Source organism: Dreissena polymorpha, chromosome 15 (genome assembly GCF_020536995.1).
Source record: "Dreissena polymorpha isolate Duluth1 chromosome 15, UMN_Dpol_1.0, whole genome shotgun sequence".
NCBI lineage: Eukaryota > Metazoa > Mollusca > Bivalvia > Myida > Dreissenidae > Dreissena > Dreissena polymorpha.
This window is the reverse complement of record NC_068369.1, coordinates 2,676,295-2,696,111: the sequence shown is the minus strand read 5'-3', so window position 1 is coordinate 2,696,111 and position 19,817 is coordinate 2,676,295. Positions and strand designations below refer to the sequence as shown.

Genomic DNA, 19,817 nt, shown 5'->3' with positions numbered 1-19,817 from the left:
CTACTTCTACTACTTCTACTACAACAAATACTACTACTGTTACTTCTGCTACTGCTGCTACTACTGCTGCAGCTGCTGCTACTGCTGCTTCTACGCTGCTGCTGCTGCTACTGCTGCTGCTGTTGCTGCTACTGTTGCTGCTGCTGCTGCTGTTATTGCTGCTACTAGATGCCGCTATTTTTACTTAAGCTGAAAAAGTTACCATAACACCTTGCTTGCAGATGAAAAAATTACTCCAACACCGGTCGACACACGACATTCAAGCGACATTCTCTCGACGCTCTCTCGACGCGCGACAAGTCGGTCGACAGTCAATCTTGACTGTCGACTGATTTGTCGCGCGTCGTATTGAGCGTCGAGAGAATGTCGTGTGTCGACCTAGTGATTTTAGGTCGACAGGCGACATTCTCGCGTTATATCATATTGACTGTCGACTGATTTGTCGAGCGTCGAGAGAATGTCGCGAGAATGTCGAGTGTCGCGCTCGAAGGTCCACACACGACATTCTCGCGACATTCCCTCGACGCTCAATACGACGCGCGACAAATCAGTCGACAGTCAAGATATTCTGCGATTTTTTTTCTAAAACCCAGCGCTATATGCGACACTTTAATATTGATTGTCGACTGATTTGTCGCGCGTCGAGAGAATGTCGCTTGGTTGTCGCGACACTCAACTTGGCCTTATCCGGATTCCGTAGTTTTCTATGCGATAAATACACTTTCAGAGTGTGTATAGACCACAATCTAAATTTAGACAATGTCATTTCACCAAGTTCATCCATTTTTGCTCACGTAAACAAGTCCTACGCTCTATTTATTAAACACAAAAGAAACAGTTACAGTCGATTTGGTTTTAAAATGGCGGATTTTACTCGAACATCCGGGTACTTGAAATCGCTACAACAACAACAATTTGTAAGTGTTTGTCGGTGTATTATTGCAACTATGGTAATTGATTGACACTTATCAAACTTATTAATTCAAAATTTGAAATAAAATTGGGTTGCTTTTTTCAAGTAATTTATTAGTTACAAATATTATAAGTTATTATAACAAATGCACTGAAAATACAGTTTAGCTTAAAGATACTTCTTTAACGCATGGCAAATTCATGCTTTAGAATCGATGATACTCCAGATTATATCAATAAAATATTGGAAGAATTTTAAATTACAGGAAATTGCATTTGTTACACCACCGTCTGTCATGATTAAAAAATAAGCCGAAGTGTGCATATACGAATTAATAGATACTGCTCAAACAAAATGAAAAAAAACACCATGATAATGTTACAAATATGTGCAGGATACTAAATATGCAAATTCATACTGTAGTAATGCTCCAAAACTTAATACTTGTTTGCCGTTTGAGACTCAGAAATCGAAACCAAATGCTTAATCATTTTACTCACGTCTGTCAGCAAATGCTCGAAAAAGCCATATCCGCTGTTTAGTCATACCCGTTAAAAGATTTTTCATGATGCAAATTAAAGGACATATATATCAAAATATCGAATACATAAAGACGTATTAACGCGTGACTTCACACGCACCTGCAAAGTTTAGACTCCGCCCACTGGTTGGCAAAAAGAGGTGGAATTCATATAAGCGCATATAGAGAAGGTTGACAAAATCATCGTTTTTAATGATAATCATGCACAATCAAATATAATTTTACTAATTATGTCTGAATAAAACATTAGCATGCAAAGAAATGCATTTTTGGAACGATTATATTGTTGTTATTATTTATTTATACTAACAACGAACTCGGGAGTAGAAGAGCTCGGTATATGGTTGCGACAAAAATCTCCATACTTGGCACTTCTTCGCAATATTTTTAGTTTAAAAAATATAAATTTATATTATTTCAGAATAAATTTAATTTAATGAACGAAACCAATTTGTCTGAAAAAAAACTTACCTTGTTACACATTAAATAAATTATCTTGATTAATGTAATTGTTTGATTTATTGGTCACATCAATGTTGACACTCTTTGATGCAGCATTTTTATCCCGGGGTTTTATTGCACCTTTGTTCATCACATCCCGTATCTCGTTATGATCGGATACTGTCCAGACAATTACAAAGAAAACAAGGTGTCATAAACCCAGGGACCCATACTTGGGTCCTTACATAAACCACATGTTACAGACGAGTGTCTGGTCATTAAACACAATTTATGATGCCTCCATGTCATCCCTTGGCATATTAAGCAGCCATTTAAGCCAAATTTTAAAGCCAAAATACTGAATAGTTGCTTCAATAAAATATTTTAACATTTAAAAAAATGAAGACATTTTCGGAAATGGATTAACAGGAACTAGTGTGTATATATTAGCCAGTTAAATCATAATAATACAGTGTTTAATAACTATAAATATATATAAAAAAATATTGTGCAATTTTACTGCTACGCAATTGAGGTATTTAACGGATACCGGCAAATGTAAACTCGATCCGCTATTACGTGTAAAGACTGTACGTTACTGCAGTGTACGAAACACCATTATGAAAACAAGCAATCACATTAGAGTAAAAAATACTTGCGTTCAATAAATTAAATATATAGATTTATTGTTCATAAAATGCTAGATTTTCATCACTCCTTATCACTAGTAAAGAAATTTCAATGTACATGCAAAGACAGTTCAATTTGCATAATATGCAGAGTTCTTTTCCGTAGGTATGATACAATTTATTAATATTGTCATTACATGTAAACAAAACGAAAGTTCATTCAATGGAAAAGAAAATTACCACAGCATTAATAAATTGTAATGTATTCCGTTTTGGGGCTTTGCTTTTTAATTGAAATGCACTTTCGATCGCTGATGAAAAATAACACTATCCACACCACTTATAATCAAATTTATATAAAATGTTTTATTATCGTTTAAATATTATTTATTTAAGTCTTACTATCAGAAAGAATAGGGCTATTTTATTGTTTTGTTTTGTGGAATTTTCAGTACTTAGTCTTCCGACCAAGTTTACTCTATGCTTATACTTACTTCGTATTTTTTTGAAGAGGAAATTATATTTGTGAATATACATTTAGTGGTACTAAAATGATATATTTGCACTATTTTAAGAGTTTTAATGATTATTTTGGATTTGTTATCAATTTATTGACTAAACAAAAGCCCTTTATACATGTTTAACGTTACTGTAACCAGTGTTTTTTGCCAACCAGTCAGTGCGCATGCGCGAAAATTCCCGAATGTAAACAATAACAATTAACTCGTCTACATGAACTTTTAAAACATATATATGAAAATATCGAACATAAATATAAAATTATACAACATATATTTGTTATGCAATACATATATCGGATTTTACCATATATATATATATATATATCTCAATTTATACAACATATATATGCAATTATACCACACACAAATGGAAATATAGAACATATATATTCAAATATACCACATAAATATGGATTTTACCATATATATATATATATATATATATCAATTTATACAACATATATATGCAATTATACCACACACAAATGGAAATTTAGAACATATATGTTCAAAAATACCACATAAATATGGAAACATTGAATTTTGCAACGTTTGACACGCCAGAGACGCCGTCAATCAGCTTATTCATTATACGGATGGCGAAAAATTATGTCCCTTGACTATATCTAAAGGTTGAAGGTCGTATAATTTTAAAGCTTAAGTTTTCTCGACTCTAGAGATTTCTTATGAAACATCATTCAGTGGCATAATTAAAAGTAGTCCGTGCAAGCAACAGGTTTATTCAACAAGGTGGGACAAGGGCTAGTTTATTCTATGGGGTGTAATACCGTCAATGTCGCAGTGAAGATGGGGTAAACTTGTGTTTTCTATACCGCAACACTGTGAAAGAGGAATTGTCATGTTTGTTTAATCATTATGATTAGGTGCAATCCAAATGTAAAAATGCATGAGTATACACTTACCTAATATCAACGAGTATGTAATAGAAGTGTTGAAAAGAATATGAAAACAAAGAAGCCATTGCAGACACCATTTTCAACAAATTTTGTTTGATAGGCTATATTAGATCACACACATATCGCAATACGCAAGCATGAAGGTCATAATGTATGTAGATAAAATACGGTGATCTATGAGTTTTCATAAACTGAAAAGGAATATATTTTTGATTTCACTCGCCTATTATGCTTAAAAACCGAGTGTTAAAAAGAGAAAGGTTGCATCATGCCATTGTAAACCAATCAATTTTATTAATTCATATAGTAACATACGCATACAAATATTTCCGCCCAATTTCAATACGTCATAACCCACAGATCATAATCAACTACCTTTGGCATTTTTTAAAGCGATTAATTTCAAGTACTAGTATACCACAATTGGTCGCGTAAAATTATTTAAATTCAACTATTAATAACAAAACGTCAGATAATACTGTTTAAAATAATTTAGATTTGATATGTTATAAAATGCAATGAACTAATGAATATCATTTTCAGACAATTTCAATTAGTATGTGTAATTGTTAACAATATTATAAAAAGAAATACCATGACAAATATTCATAAAAACAACTCATCAACGCGTACACTTACATACCACGTACAGTCGTATACCAAATACAATATAAATAAAACAACACAAATAAACATTTGACAATTATTAATTATCCATTGTCACCTGACAATATTGAAATGTTAGTATTATTTACGTGTATCTGCATATGTACAATACATGTGTTGCAGTAAGTACCTTATTGTGGTCATAATATACTAAATAGTTTCCCTTTGTAATTCATTGTAAAAACGACAACTTTAAGCAAAAATAAATGCAACATTTTGCACAACGAGACCCCCATAACCTTACCTTTTCTTTAAAGCGGGTATATACGATTTTGTCAAATATTTATGAATTTATATAAACTGTGTAAAAAACTTATTATATATATATATTTCAATATAAATTAAAATAAAAGTTAAGAAGAACATGTGTCGAAAAATGCGAAATAAGCCAGATATTTAATTCTGAAATTGAAAACGGCTGTACAGCCGAATTCGCCAGCATGTATACCATACATGTACGATGTGCATCTAAACTTAGTTTAACGGTTTATTTGAATTCCTGCAACGATATCTATTCATACGACACACGAACACTATCTCCGATCCTACTGCAAAGACGAATGCTTCGGTTATTGTACGAAAATATGTACGTCACTATCGGCTCGGGGCGCTAATTTGCCTTTGCTGCATTTAATGAAATTCGGCTTTAATGTATAATTTTTCTTGCCTGTTTTGTGTTATTGTAACATATTTTATCAATATATTACAATTTAACACATATAAAAAATCGTATATACCCGCTTTAAGGCCATTCTAAGCGGAATCGATTTATTCAATAAAAAAGATATGTCATGTACAAACCAAGGAAAAACTTGACACAAATCAACATCAACTGTTTTTGCAACCTTTTTTCCGGCCGTATTCGAGCGGAATGTAACCTTTTTCAATGCAATGTTTTACTACAGTGTCTAAAATCATCATATTTCAGGGATATTTAGTGAAAACCTATTTATACCCTACCACTATCGCCAAAAGAAAAAAAAAACAGAACAATAGTTAAACGTGTAAAACATGCCTTCGAGTCAACTATGCTATTTTTTTTAGAGAGTACAGCCCTACAAGACACGATTTTTTAGTATACTGTAACCTATACTTGTTCGGCAGATTCAACGCAAATCGTATGTAGAGCGAATTACTCAAACAATTTATCAAAACTGAGAGCTTGAAATATCATGGTTATGCATCGTGTGACACAACAACACACAAATAATAAAAGACGAAGACGGATAAACAAATACGTTACTCACACTCTGCATATTATAAGCAACTTAAAATAAATATGTGAAAATGCAAACAACCTCAGAAAACACTTGTCAATGCCACAACTTTCTTCAGGTACCAGCTCCCATGTTAAAATGATCAATTACGGTAGCCTGGTCTCGCAAAAACACCGCCGCGATTTCGAAATCGCGATGTTGGTGTTTCATCGATTGGTCCATCGTATGAGGTGGCCTGCCCGCGTTCATAAATGGTCTCGCCATGTCTTCTGTAATTGTGCGCCTGCTCACGGGCCATTATTTCCCGTCTTGGCAACCGCTTGTTTGGTGGCGGGAATTCCTGCGGAGTTTTAATGCAGCCGTAATGTTCATAGTCTTCAAGGATTGTATTCCAAGTCCTGTCACACCGTAGAAGATGCTTGTTTCCTTAAATCATAAATACTGCATAGTAGTTTGGTATAATATTATTAGTAACATAACTATATCGAATCTGCTTAGAACAAGTGGAAGTAGTTTAATAGATTTCTGGAAAATGGTCGGACCAACTTGGAACAAACTGTAATGTCACTGATTTACTTATTCAATGTACATACTCCCCACTTCAAAGAACGTATTGCTCTTGATACATGTACTCAAAATCTAAATCTGTATTAAATTAAGGCAAGCAACACTTCAAGAAATTCAGGGAAATTTCTCATAACTGCCTGTATAGATTAAAACTACCAAATGTGTTACGTACCAACGATGACGAGACCCTTCCTGGCTCTTGTAATGGCTACGTGGACCTGGTTCTGGTCGGTGATAAAACCCAGATTGTATTTGCACCAGCCCAAGGTGGGGTTCTTCTCAATTTTGTATTCAGGCAGAGATCGTACAGTACTGAAGATCACGTAATCCCACTCTCCACCTGTTGCGCCACACATATTTATTAATTTGAAATTTGCATATTGGCAACCATTTTGGATAACATTCTCGTCTACGAAGTCCTGTTTATTTTTACCGACATTAGATATTGGTTCACAGTTTGTGTTCGAAGTACCGTCACAAAAACATGGGGTTTAAAGATACCATGTCATTCATTAAAGGAGCCTTTTCACAGATTGTGCACGTATTGAAGTTTGTCATTAAATGCTTTATATTGATAAATGTAGACATTGGATCTAAAAAGCTCCGGTAAAAAAAAACAAGATAAAAATTAAAGAAAGAAAAAACACCTCAACGGTGTTCGAACCACTGACCCCTGGTTCCCTGGAGGAAAATTTTACAGCTTAGACCACTCGGCAATCCGTGCTCATACCATGAGTGATTTTTTTATACTTTATATAAGCAATCCTCGTAGTATTACAAAATATAACGACAACCACAGAACTCTCCAACTTATTCAATCGTTTCGCATTGCAACGCTTTATAATTTTCAGGTTTTTAAATCGTCAAAAGATGGACGTAATGGAAATTTTAGAGCATGGTAAATTTTCAGTATTACTGTTTCCTCACGAATATCATAACTACAACGAAAGTTTGCTAATCTGAAACAATGTTTTTTTATTTTGTCGACTTACCAAAACGTGAAAAGGCCCTTTTAAGACATTTCTTAAATTGTTCGAAAGTATACACGTTAAAAACACTTCGTTGTAATCAACTTAAAGAGAATCGCAATTGACGGTTATGAAAACTATGCTAGCTATTCAGCGTTATGAGTAAATCGGTTGTTCATAATCAACTTATAATTAAACGACTTTAACATAAAATCAAACCATAAGCATATTATAATTTTATTCATCCATTCCACCTACACGATTTGAGCCCGATGTAATATTTTGAGTCTTACCTTGACTTGAAACCACTGTGCTCACATATTCATCATTTAAATAATTTTCTCGTAACTTCCTCTTTATTTCCGCACATTGTGCGTTGTATTGCGACAAGATGAAAACACTGGAGGCCTGTGATATCAAATATCCATACAGTTCAACCTGAAATTATCACTAAAAGAATACGTTTCGTATCTACAAAACAACAATACATGCACATGCATTTTAAATATAAGTCATGCTATTGCTTACAAATGCATTTTAAGTATAAGGCATAATAGTGCATGCTACTCATTTAACGTAAAAGCAAACTATTTCATTCATATTATTTATATATAAGCTATACTAGTGCGTGTCTATGCATTTGAACTTAAAGCCATCGTTTTGCAATCATATTCATTTTAAGTATAAGTTAAACACGTTATGCATGCACAATAATTCAATGTAAAGGCCATACCATTGCATGTACATGCATTTAACGTATAGGTCGTTCTATTGAATGTACATTACAGTATAAAGCGAGCAACACATTTAATATACACGCCATACTACTGCATGCGGATTTATTTAAAGTATAAGCCATTATATTTCATGCATATTAATTAAGCATGCATTATGTCTTATCTGCCACTTTCTTCTTTAATTACTAGTACTATGCCAGTTAAGTGAAATTACATTGAAGACGCTGATCCAATAGTTGTAAGTGTTATTTTATAACTGAATGATAACACTTATTATCTCCGCCCAATTCCACAATAATCATGTCCCTGACCGAAAACACAATTTTAGCCCCGCCAAAATTTCAGATTAACGTGCTTATTTGTGGAACGTTTTTTTTTTAAGAATGTCGCTTAAAAGTCAACAATCAAACATCGATTTAAGTCAGAGGTGTCTAAAGCCTTTATGAATAAGGGATGATTTCAAAGTGTTGACGAGTAAACGCGCAAATAGTACACAGTTGACACAAGTGCAATTGTCCCTGAAATAATTAGGAAACTTCATTGTTAAACCAATCGCTTAAGTTCATTTTCAACAATTGTATCAGTTAAATTCAATCAGTAATGTGCATTTTAAATGCATACGTTTTAAGTTTTTACTTAAAATTCCACAAAAATGCTATGTGATAAATATGAGTCAATTATTTTTTGGCTGGCATTTGTGATGTGTTTGCAACCGAGTAACATATTGTACTCATTTGATGAAATATTATAATACAAAATATTCACTAAGATGTTACTAGGCCTGAGGATATCATTATGAAATAAATACATATCATAATTCATATAAGTAACTTAAACAAACAGTACACATTTGATAAAAATTATTTGCGGTTACTTCTGACTGTAAGTGAAAAAGGTATTACAGGAAAAAATGTATAGATATACGTGTTGCACAGTGTTTAAGTTGAGCTAAGCTGATGCAGACATTTCGTTATTAGTAGGGAAAATAACATTTTTGACAAAAACTGTGAAATTAGAGAGGTAATTGAGAAAAAACATTAAGGGCGGACCAAGTGAGCGAGGGCGCACTGGTTTCGGAATGGTGTAATATAATTTCGCGAATGCGGAAGTAAAAGAAGAAACTGTTTTACATTGAGTTCAACTGATATAATCGTCCCTGTTCATCACCCGTCTCTCCTTAGCTATCGCAACCGATTCCCTAGGTTTTCTGAGTGCGGTGTTGTTTTCCCTATCTATCACTTTCACCCCCTCCCAGTCAATGACATGGCTGTGCCTAGCTTTATGCTTTGTAACTGCACTAGAGTGTTCTGTTGCTTCTGATTCTCTCCTTCCTGACCGCGTGAAAACTTGTAGGCTGTTTTTGGCATCTAATTTGTGCTCATTTGCGACCTGTTTCTCCTATGTACACAGTTTCACATTTCTTGCACGGGATCTTGTATACACAGCCACACACCTCTTCCGTCAGCGTCTTGTCCTTAGGATGTACGAGAAAGCGTCTGAGAGTGCTGCTGTGTAATCGCATGTTGTGCTATCTGTAGACTCGCGCCAGCGCCTCAGATACATTTTTCACATAGGGAATGACTACCATACCCTTCGACTTATTCTTGGTTTTATCCTTTTCTTTCCTCCTTTTACCCTTCCCCTCCTGCTTTTCTGATATTTTCGATTCAGTGTCTTTAACCACTTTGTTTATTGTCCATTGTGGATACCCACACACTTTCAGTGCTCCCCTGATGTGGTCAAGTTTCCAGTTCTGATCCTCTTTATCAGTCACTTTTGTAATGCCTTGCAGTATCTTCTACCATGTTCAGTGTTGTGTAGTTCAAAAGTAAACAATTGTCATTTGTTAATTATTTTAATCACTCATCTATCACTTCTTCATCAGGTTTATACATATAGTTTAAGGACAGCACATATAAGCTGAGATGATGATTTGACATGTGTATTTAAATGATCATTAACCAAAATTTTGCTAAAACTTACTGTCATTGTCCAAACTTGAATGAAGCTAGTCCAACCGTCATCTTGCAATTATTCTTTTGATTATATCCATTTCCAAGTGACTTAACATTGTATAATTATAATAATACAACTACAAGTTACTTAAAGATACTAGTTCATTGTCGTTAAATGTTCAATCGTGTTGTATTATTGTGTAAAAATCGTCATTCCTAAAAAGCACTTTTCAGCAGTTTCACTATTTCGGATATAGTGTACCGTAATATTTCTTCTATGTCATAACTGCATTTTTGTTTAGGTCAGAGAGAAGTATATTTGTTTATTGTTAGATGTAGAATCTTTTGCTCATCTATATATGCTCATAAAATATTTTGCTAGTTAAAATATAATATTATTGTTGAATGTTTACCTCTAGAGAACTTTGTTTAGGATTTAGGATTCCTAAATGCATTTGATTGGTTGTTGTAATCCGAAGTCATTTTGATTGGCTGAGGAAATTCCTAAGTCATTTTGTATGGTTAGTGCGCAGAATCACGCAGAATCCTAAATCCTAAGTTGCTGAGCGGCAGGTATAAATAGCGCGGATAAACAACATTTTGTATCTTTCATGATCACAAAATTTCCGTTCATTACGGCATAAAAATCAGATCTTAATTAATTATTTAGATCGTATAGTCAGATCTTCTCCATTCTGAGGATGGTAAGCTATTTTACAAGTTAAAACTAACCTTACATCTTTGGTTACAGTATTTAGTACATTAAAAATGATTCATCCTATGTCTTATGAACTCCAGAAAGCTCAAGAATTTATCTGCGCTTTAAGAAAATACTTGTTAAACAGTTATAAGATCTGTGTTTAAAGTCTACATTGAAGTGCCTTTTGAAACATGTCGACTTTATAATGCGATATTATTAGTAACTTTTAGTATATGCAAATAAAAGACGTTGAAAACATGAACCGCGGTTGTTTTGAAGCCATCCTGACAAGAGCGGCTAAATTATAGGCTAGATACAACTAAATGGTAGCGGTGCATTACACTATAGTAAAACATTTGTCGACCACTCTCAATGTGTGAGATAACGGGTGGTGGGGGTCGAATTGCAGATATTGATCTCTATGGGTAGGTTTCCTATAAACCAATAACTTCGCCGAACCATCCTCCTTTCTCACTATCAAATAGTCCAGAAAGTGTATCTTGTCCCCAGCTTCCTCCTCGTTTGTGAATGTGATACTGCCTGTAGTATCCACTGTGTTCAAGTGCTCAGTCAACCGATTCACATAACCTTTCTTCACTATCTCTAGAATGTCATCCACATATCTCTTCCAAAGTTTAGAGGCGCATATTATGCGAGATGTTGCAATAGCCTGCTGTTCTAGCACCGCCATAAACAGATTCGCTACTATAGGACTCACTGGTGAACCCATTGCCGTACCAAACTTTGGTTGAAAAATTTCCCCGCGAAACTGGAAATATGTGGTGGTAAAGATAAATTTCAAAAGGTCCATTATATCATTCACTTCTAAATTTGTTCTCTTTTTCAATATAGTGTCAGAAAAGAGCCGTTGTTCAATGATTCCAATAGTTTTGTCTATTGGAGTGTTCGTAAACAGTGACACAACATCATGTAAATTGAAAATGTCATCATCTTCTATCATGATACCCGACATGCATTCACTGAAATGTTTAGAATTTTTGACATGCTGATCGGTCTTACCTACGAGAGGTACCAGAATGTCTGCTACTGCTCTGGATGTGCTGTATCCAATAGATCCCGTGTAGTCCACGATCGGGCGTAGGGGGTGTTCTTTTTGTGTATTTTGGGTGTACAGTACATTTTTAGGACATTTTCATCAGTGGGGTACAGCTCATCGTATTGATCTTTATTCAGCTTGTTTTCACTTTTCAATCTTTGTAATATTGAAACTAATTTGCGTTTGTACTTTGATGTCGGGTCCTTTGGTAATTTTCATGAGTCCGGTCATCACTGAGCATTTCCAACACTTTCTTTTCATAGTCATTTTTATCGAGAACGACTGTGACCCGGCACTTGTCTGCAGGTAGGATCAAAATGTCTATATCCTTACTAAGGTCTTTAAGGGCTTGCTTTTCATCTTTCTTAATATTCGATAGGGGAAACTTAGCACTGTTAATTTTACAAGTTACTTCCAATCGTAACGTGTCTGCTTCATCCTTACTCAAGTTCCACGAGGCCTGTTCCGTTGCAACTACGATGTCAATTATCAGGATGGAATCCGGTGTAATCGCATAATATAAACCTTTTTAAAGTACATTACGTTCCGCATCAGTTAATTTACGACTAGTAAGATTTCTTACCCACTCTTATGATGTTTCCCGTTCTCCTTTTGATCATAAACGGTTTTGTTTTCAATCCGACTTTTTAATTTCTCCTGGTGACGCCATTTTGTTTGTTTATGTGTACTCTCGTGAACTTTCGCAAGGTGTGCGCGTACTATTTCCGAGCGGTCGCTAGGCAACTGAGAAAATAACTCTTTCCAATTCTACTTTCGTTTTATTAAGATGCAATTATTTATTATTTGAAATTTTTATCATTTCACGTACTAAATCCATTTGAGCACGTTTCACACTGTTTCTCGCTCGTAAGGTATTCACTGAACATTTCACAATCAAACTAGGGGGGGGGGGGGGTTATACACTCGTCGCGACACCTCAATGTTAACACGATATGGTTGCGTAATCGAGCAATTTTTTTCACTGTGTTTTGCAAAGTCCCAAGATGTTTGACGAAATCTCGTCCATAATCCGTTCTAAGGTCTCGAAAGAAATTTATCAGGAATGTTTTTGGAAATTATTTAACAGTTTCTATGTATATTCCAAGAAGAGTAAAAGGAAGAGAGAAAAGGATAAAACCAAGAATAAGTCGAAGGGTATGGTAGTCATTCCCTATGTGAAAAATGTATCTGAGGCGCTGGCGCGAGTCTACAGAAAGCACAACATAAGTGTAGCAATGCGACCACACAGCACTCTCAGACGTTTTATCGTACATCCTAAGGACAAGACGCTGACGGAAGAGGTGTGTGGGTGGGTATACAAGATCCCGTGCAAGAATTGTGAAACTGTGTACATAGGAGAAACAGGTCGCAAACTGGGTACTCGGATAAATGAGCACAATAAAGATGCCAAAAACAGCCAGCAAGTATTCACGCGGTCAGGAAGGAGAAAATCAGAAGCAACAGAACCCACTACTGCAGTTACAAACCATATAGCTAGGCACAACCATGTCATTGACTTGGAGGGGGTGAACGTGATAGATAGGAAAACAACACCGCACTAAGACAACTTAGGGAATCGGTTGCGATAGCTAAGGAGAGACAGGTGATGAACAGGGACGAGGGGGGCTACCAACTGAGCCCCATCTACAGGCCTTTGCTTACTGCTGTGAGCTAGCCCGGCAGTTAACCCGCCCTGTGACGTGCATTTCCCGCAAAGTCACAGTCTGATGAAGATTCACCAATGGTGGATCGAAACTGTCATTGTATGTGACAAGAAATTCTTGGAATGTACATAGAAACTGTTAAGTAATGATTTATTATGATTTACACAAATTATCATGGCGAGTGGATGCGGTGATGACTGCAAATACAGGTATTGGGCGCGTGGCCAAGTCACTTTAACACAATCAATATATCATAAAAGAACATTTTTCATCATTTTGACAAAACAAAATCTGATATAATATATATATATATATATATATATATATATATATATATATATATATATATATATATATATATATATATATATATATATATATGTATATATAAGGAATTTTGTTTATCAACTGACACAATAAAATAAAGGGAGCAGATTTGTATCTGGATGCAGTAATCAATTATGGTTAATAATAAACATCACACAGTGACTAGTCAGGTTAGTGATACATGGCCACTTGAGAGAAAACGTAAAATGACTGAAGAAACGGATCAGGAAAAACGTATCGATAAAGCGAACAAAATGTTAGTCAAATGAATCGCCTAAACATCAGCATGATTTAGACATAATATTGAACAGTGGTGGACTGCTTCTACAACTATCGAAGGATATTCAAGGGATCCGGGAAAAGATGGAGGTACGTTTTGACGACATGAACGCCAGACTGGAAAATGTCGAAAAACGTATAACTGACAAGGTAACCGATACATTAACAAAAATGTTTGACAAACGCATCTCATCAGAAACTTCAAGAATGAAAAATGGCATGGAAAGTCGAATAGGAGATGTGTAAAAGGAACTGTCGACAGATACCTCGGAAATAGTTGAGAAAATGGAACAACAATCTAGGGGTACCTATGTCCCTGAACGAAACCCTTTGGCAGAAAACTTTATTTTGAGAAATCTACCGTATCACAAAGAGGAGAATCTTAATTGGAAAGTTGCTGACGTCATCCAAAAAGAGTTGGAATTGAAAGACATTTCACGTGTGGAGAGGAAGGAGTCGCGAGATGGGAAACCGGGTGTTGTCGTTGCACGGTGCGCACGGCGACAAAAAAAGAGCAAGTTATAAAAGCAAAAAGCAAGCTTAAAGATAGTGTTAGATTTAATGATCTTTTTATATATGCAGATAAATCCCAAAGTGAAAGAGATTTGGAAACAAGTATGAGAACCATTGTTAATGCAATAAAAAATGGGCGAAAACATATTCGAGTTAATGGTTCAAGGATGTTCAATGCGAAATCGCAGCATGAAACTGCACAAAATTCGCATTCGCATCATGAATCATCAGGAAATTCTCAGTCGCATAGAGAAAGAAATGACAACCCTCGTGGTTGTTTTCAACCACGAGGGCATGGTAGAAGTCTTAAAGGTCGTGGAGGTCGTCAAGGTGGTCAACGTTGACAACGTGGCGGATGGAGAAATAACTATTAGTGGTCATCTGGATTTTGGAACGTTAATAATTGGAGCACTTATTCTGACTTTTTGAATTATAATTTTAGAGAAGCTTGTTTCAAATACTTTTACTAAGATATAATCGGCATAGCCGAAACTCACTAGAAACTAGCAGATACTTTATTTTTTTATGATTATATATGGTTAGGAAACAATACGACACATGTTAACACAAATGCACGGACAGTTTCCGGCGGAGATTTATAAATAGTGTAATAAAGTTTATGAAAATAGTAATATTAACCTATTTTGGTCAATAAAAACTTGGAAGTAATTGATAAAATTGAAAAGAAAAAAATTAAGGTGTCACAAGTAAGCACTTATGATTTTTCTACACTATATACAACGCTTCCTCACACTTTAATAAAATCCAAACTTGTGTCTTTGATTGAAACAACATTTGCTAGAGAGAAGTGTTCATATCTGGCTTTAAACACTAAAACAGCTTTTTTTACTAATTAGATATTAGATATTACATCATTTGGACTTGTCTTGACTTTTGTGCAGCACTTACTTTTCTTCTGGATAACTTGTTCGTCGAATTTAATGGTTAAATATTTAGACAAATTATCGGCGTTCCTATGGGTACCAATTGTTCGCCACTTATAGATGATATTTTTTATATTGTTATGAAAGCGATTTTATGTTAGAATTATCTAAAGCTAAACAACTAGATTTGATTCAATGTTTCAACCTTACTAGTAGGTACATTGATGACATACTTAATTTAGATAACCCATTATTTGAACAATATATTCACAAAATCTACCCGAACGAACTTAAATAGATCGTGTCAATCCAAATACAGACATTGCGTATTTAGACTTACATCTTACTATTAATAATAATATGATTAAAACTAGTTTATACGACAAACGTGACGACTTTAACTTTGAAATCGTGACTTTTCCGTTCCTAGATGGCAACATCCCTAAAGGTCCATCCTATGGTATTCACATTTCGCAGTTGGTACGTTATGCAAGAGCATGTTCATGTATTAAAATTTGAATCATTAATGGAATTACCATTTTACACGTTTGATTCTTAAATATTTAATCACCTAAGCTGGTTTTATTAGTAATTCAATTTTACAGTACCGCCCCTTTAATATTTTTATTTTATTTTACAGTAATGCCCCTGGATTTGGTTCACGTCATCGTGTCTTCGCTTCTCAATTACGTCATACGATACTCTTTCACTGTTCCTGGCTACATTGATTTTAGTGACGTTGCTTCTATTTTGCTTCATACGAAAAACTTTCATTGTTTTAATATACACGCATAGGTAATTGGGTTTATAGCTTTATTTTTATTTTATTTTCTCTCTGACAGGCGTTTCTTGTTTGATTTATTTTTTAGCAGTCACATAAACAACCAAGCTGTGTAATAGGGATCTTTTACACCGCTGCTTCTTCCTGTGTTTGCGCGATGATGATCTGAAATATTAACTTTATGATGTAATATTCTTCTATCTTTTTCTATAAAGAAGGAATGCAGTTGACACTTGTTCGTAGTTTCATTTCATCGTTCCTCAAAAAGTTGTAACACTGTTGCTCTGGTATCTCTCCTACCATTGAGTAATTAAATTGTAATTAAATTGAATGCCTTCTAATTCCCTTTTATTATTGTTTAATTTGAGTTGCAATGCTATGAGGTTAAAAAAAAATTACACTTAAATGTATCATGAATATTGCTGGGCCAAGTGTGAGGTTGAGCGCTATAAAACCGGTTTAAACCCCCAATGCTTTGCATTGACCGTTCCAAGGCGGTGACCCCAGCTTTATTCTTATATGTGTTTATGTTGTTTTGTATTTTGCTGTTTGTTGCTGTTTTGTACAGTTTGGGCAATTAGTCACTTGCCTTAAATAAAGGACCAACTAATTGTATATAATGAGAATTCAATACTGCTTCAGCAGCTGGAGTTTCACTTCTTTATATTATAAAGATATGTTTGACTATTTTGATATATCAGTAGTCGATACTAGTAAAGAAGATATACTGTGGATACAGATGATAGATTAATTTAGTAATACTTCTTATTTTTATGTGTATGTTATCTGCCACCAAACTATTCCTCTAGAAATGTTTATGCAAATGCTTTCTTTTATGATCTTTTGAGTACTATTTATATGTATCAGAAAAGAGGAACTGTAATGATTTGTGGTGATTTTAATAGTCGTTGCGGTGAAGAGGTTGATTTTATTGAAGGAGTTAATAATGTACCAATACGTTATGTTGTTGATTGCTCATGTAATGAGTACAGCGAACCTTTTATAGAATTTTTAATCAATGCACATTTTTGTATGTTATATTGTCGAAATTATATTGAAAATGACTTCACTTGTGTTCGACTCAAAGGAACATCAGTTGTAGATTATTGTTTAATAAGTCATACAGATTTACATTAATTTGATAATTTTAGAGTTATACGGCCGGCAGAACTGGCCCAGGAAATACAATTTCAACATCCAGTTGGTATACCTGACCATTCGCTTCTTATTTGGAATGTACAACATGTTTTTGAACAGAAAGAAAGTGATCAATACCCATTGCCTGATAAACTCGATGAACTTAAATTTTATACTGATAAAATTTCTTATCACTTTCTTCAAAATGAAGAAACTGCCGGTCCGTTGTTTTAATCAGTAAATGATTTGGAACAGTCTTTTCGTACGCAAAAATGTATTGATCAGTGTTACTTGTCATAGTGTAAAAAGATTAAGTCCGAAATGGTTCAGCAATCAGCATATACCATATAAACAGGTAGCCGATAGGGGGTCAATTTCAAATAGGAAGCGAAAGGTTGGTAAGTCATGGTGGTTTGAGGAACTGACTCTTTTGTGGAATGTTCCATGTAATGCGAAAAAAGCTTGGTTAAAATGTACACACCCATATAGAAAAAAGCAGCTCAAAATGCATTATACTAGCTGTAGAAAAGCTTTAAATAAAGCTGTACAAACTTATAAGAGAAGATACTGGTATAAAATGCAAGAAGAACTTTTGTCTCACATGGAACATGACCAGACTAAATTTTGGAAGTCAGTTGGGAAAGTAGGGGTTATTTCAGCTAAAATAAGGTAATTCCAATGGAAATTGTTGATAGCAATGGAATGGCTGATTGTCAGCCACATGTTTTTTTTTATCACTTGAAACAGTCGTTTGAGAGTCTATTTTATCAAGATCAGAGTACAGGACAGAGCGACGATAATATTAGGGTTGAATCTCCTCAAGGGGTACATGTACTAGAGTTTTATGATTATATATCAATCCTTGAAGTAGAACAAGCTATATTGAAAACTGGTAGAAAGAAGGCCTGTGGCTTAGATAATATTCCTTATGAACTTTTCAGAAATAGAACTTGTGTGTTATTTTTACATAAATCATTTAATGTTTATTTTGAGACTGCAACAGTTCCAACTGATTGGGGAAAAGGAATTATTAACCAAATACCAAAGTCAAATGTGTTGGATCCTAGAAACCATATGTTATACACGGGGATAACTCTGGCCCCCACTATGTATAAATTATATTGTTCAATTATGAATAACAAAAATTTCAACGTGGCTAGAAAATAGTAATCTACTCCAGGATGAGTAAAACGGTTTTAGAAAAGTGAAAAGGGAAAAGTACGAGTGATCATCTGGCTAGTTTAACATCCATTATTGATACCCGGCTGAAACGAAAGCCAACTTTTGCTGCATGTATAGACTGTCAGAAAGCATACGATAACATGTACCGTTCCATTTTGTACAATGATGGTGCTGCCAATGATCAGAAACATGCCCAGATGTTTAATGTTGTTCTTCTCTTTTAATGTGATCTTTTTACTATATTGCAAATATAGCAAATATCTGTATGCGTATTTGATTGTATATATGTAGTGGATGACACATATTCTAGGCGAATACATAGTATCATAGTACTTAAACTAAAACTCGGTCTTTATAAACGTGCGCATTGGTGTTTAATCATGCGGCATTATTCTAGGTATTCTTATATCATTAGTGTATATTTAAATTGTTATGTTTATATGTTGTCCTTATCTGTTTTCTCTTGTTATGGTTGTATGTGTTGTATGGTGCCTGTACGTGTGTGCGGGTGCTTGCGTGCGCGCATGCGTGCGTGCGTGGGTATTATTGAATTAATGAACTACAATCATTATCATTGATTCTATCATGTAATTGACCAAATATATATTAATATATACTCTATTATGTTACTTATCTTTGTAAATAATGTATTGAGTTGCTTCACTTTTATCTATTGTATGTGTATATAATCGATTGTATGTAATTATTTATAATCTGCATTATATGTTTTGCTCTTCATGAATGGAGGAAAGTAAAAGTCTATCTATCTATCTATCTGAACCGTATTGCTGAGATGGGGGTAAATAATAAAATATTTAAAGCTATTATGTCACTATATTTTCAAATGTTCAGTCTTGTATAAGAATAAATGGTTTTTAATCTGAGTGGTTTAATGTTGAGATAGGATTGCGCCAAGGCTGTATTTTATCGCCCATACTTTTCAACTGCTTTATCGATGATCTTGCTGTTAAATTAAATGCACTAGGTTTAGGTATAGAAATTGGAAATGGTAAACATCTGTCTATATTGATGTATGCTGACGACATAGGTAATTTGGCAAAAAATAAACGAGATTTACAAACAATGTTAAATTGTCTATGTGAATGTTGCCAGGATAATAAAATGAATATTAACATGTCAAAAAGTAATGCAATACATTTTAAAACAAGATCCATGCAGAGATCTCAATTTACTTTTAGGGGTAATAATGAGAAACTTGAA

The 19,817-nt window shown here is 34.4% G+C and overlaps 1 protein-coding gene across 7 annotated transcripts in view; it reads right to left on the bottom strand.

Annotated features, from left to right (window-relative positions):
- LOC127860734 (helicase with zinc finger domain 2-like) overlaps positions 1-19,817 on the bottom strand; it is a 143,356-nt gene that overhangs the window by 10,425 nt on the left and 113,114 nt on the right. For 6 of the 7 annotated variants that reach the window (XM_052398999.1, XM_052399002.1, XM_052399003.1 and 3 more), the window contains exons 17-19: positions 7,674-7,818; positions 6,585-6,752; positions 5,400-6,271 (exon numbers count right to left, since the gene is read on the bottom strand). In XM_052398999.1, the coding sequence (XP_052254959.1) occupies positions 5,988-6,271; positions 6,585-6,752; positions 7,674-7,818 (597 nt within the window). In that variant the 3' untranslated portion in view covers positions 5,400-5,987. Of the gene's footprint in view, positions 1-5,399; positions 6,272-6,584; positions 6,753-7,673; positions 7,819-19,817 lie in introns of those variants that run through there. The other variant, XM_052399004.1, reaches the window with a different exon arrangement.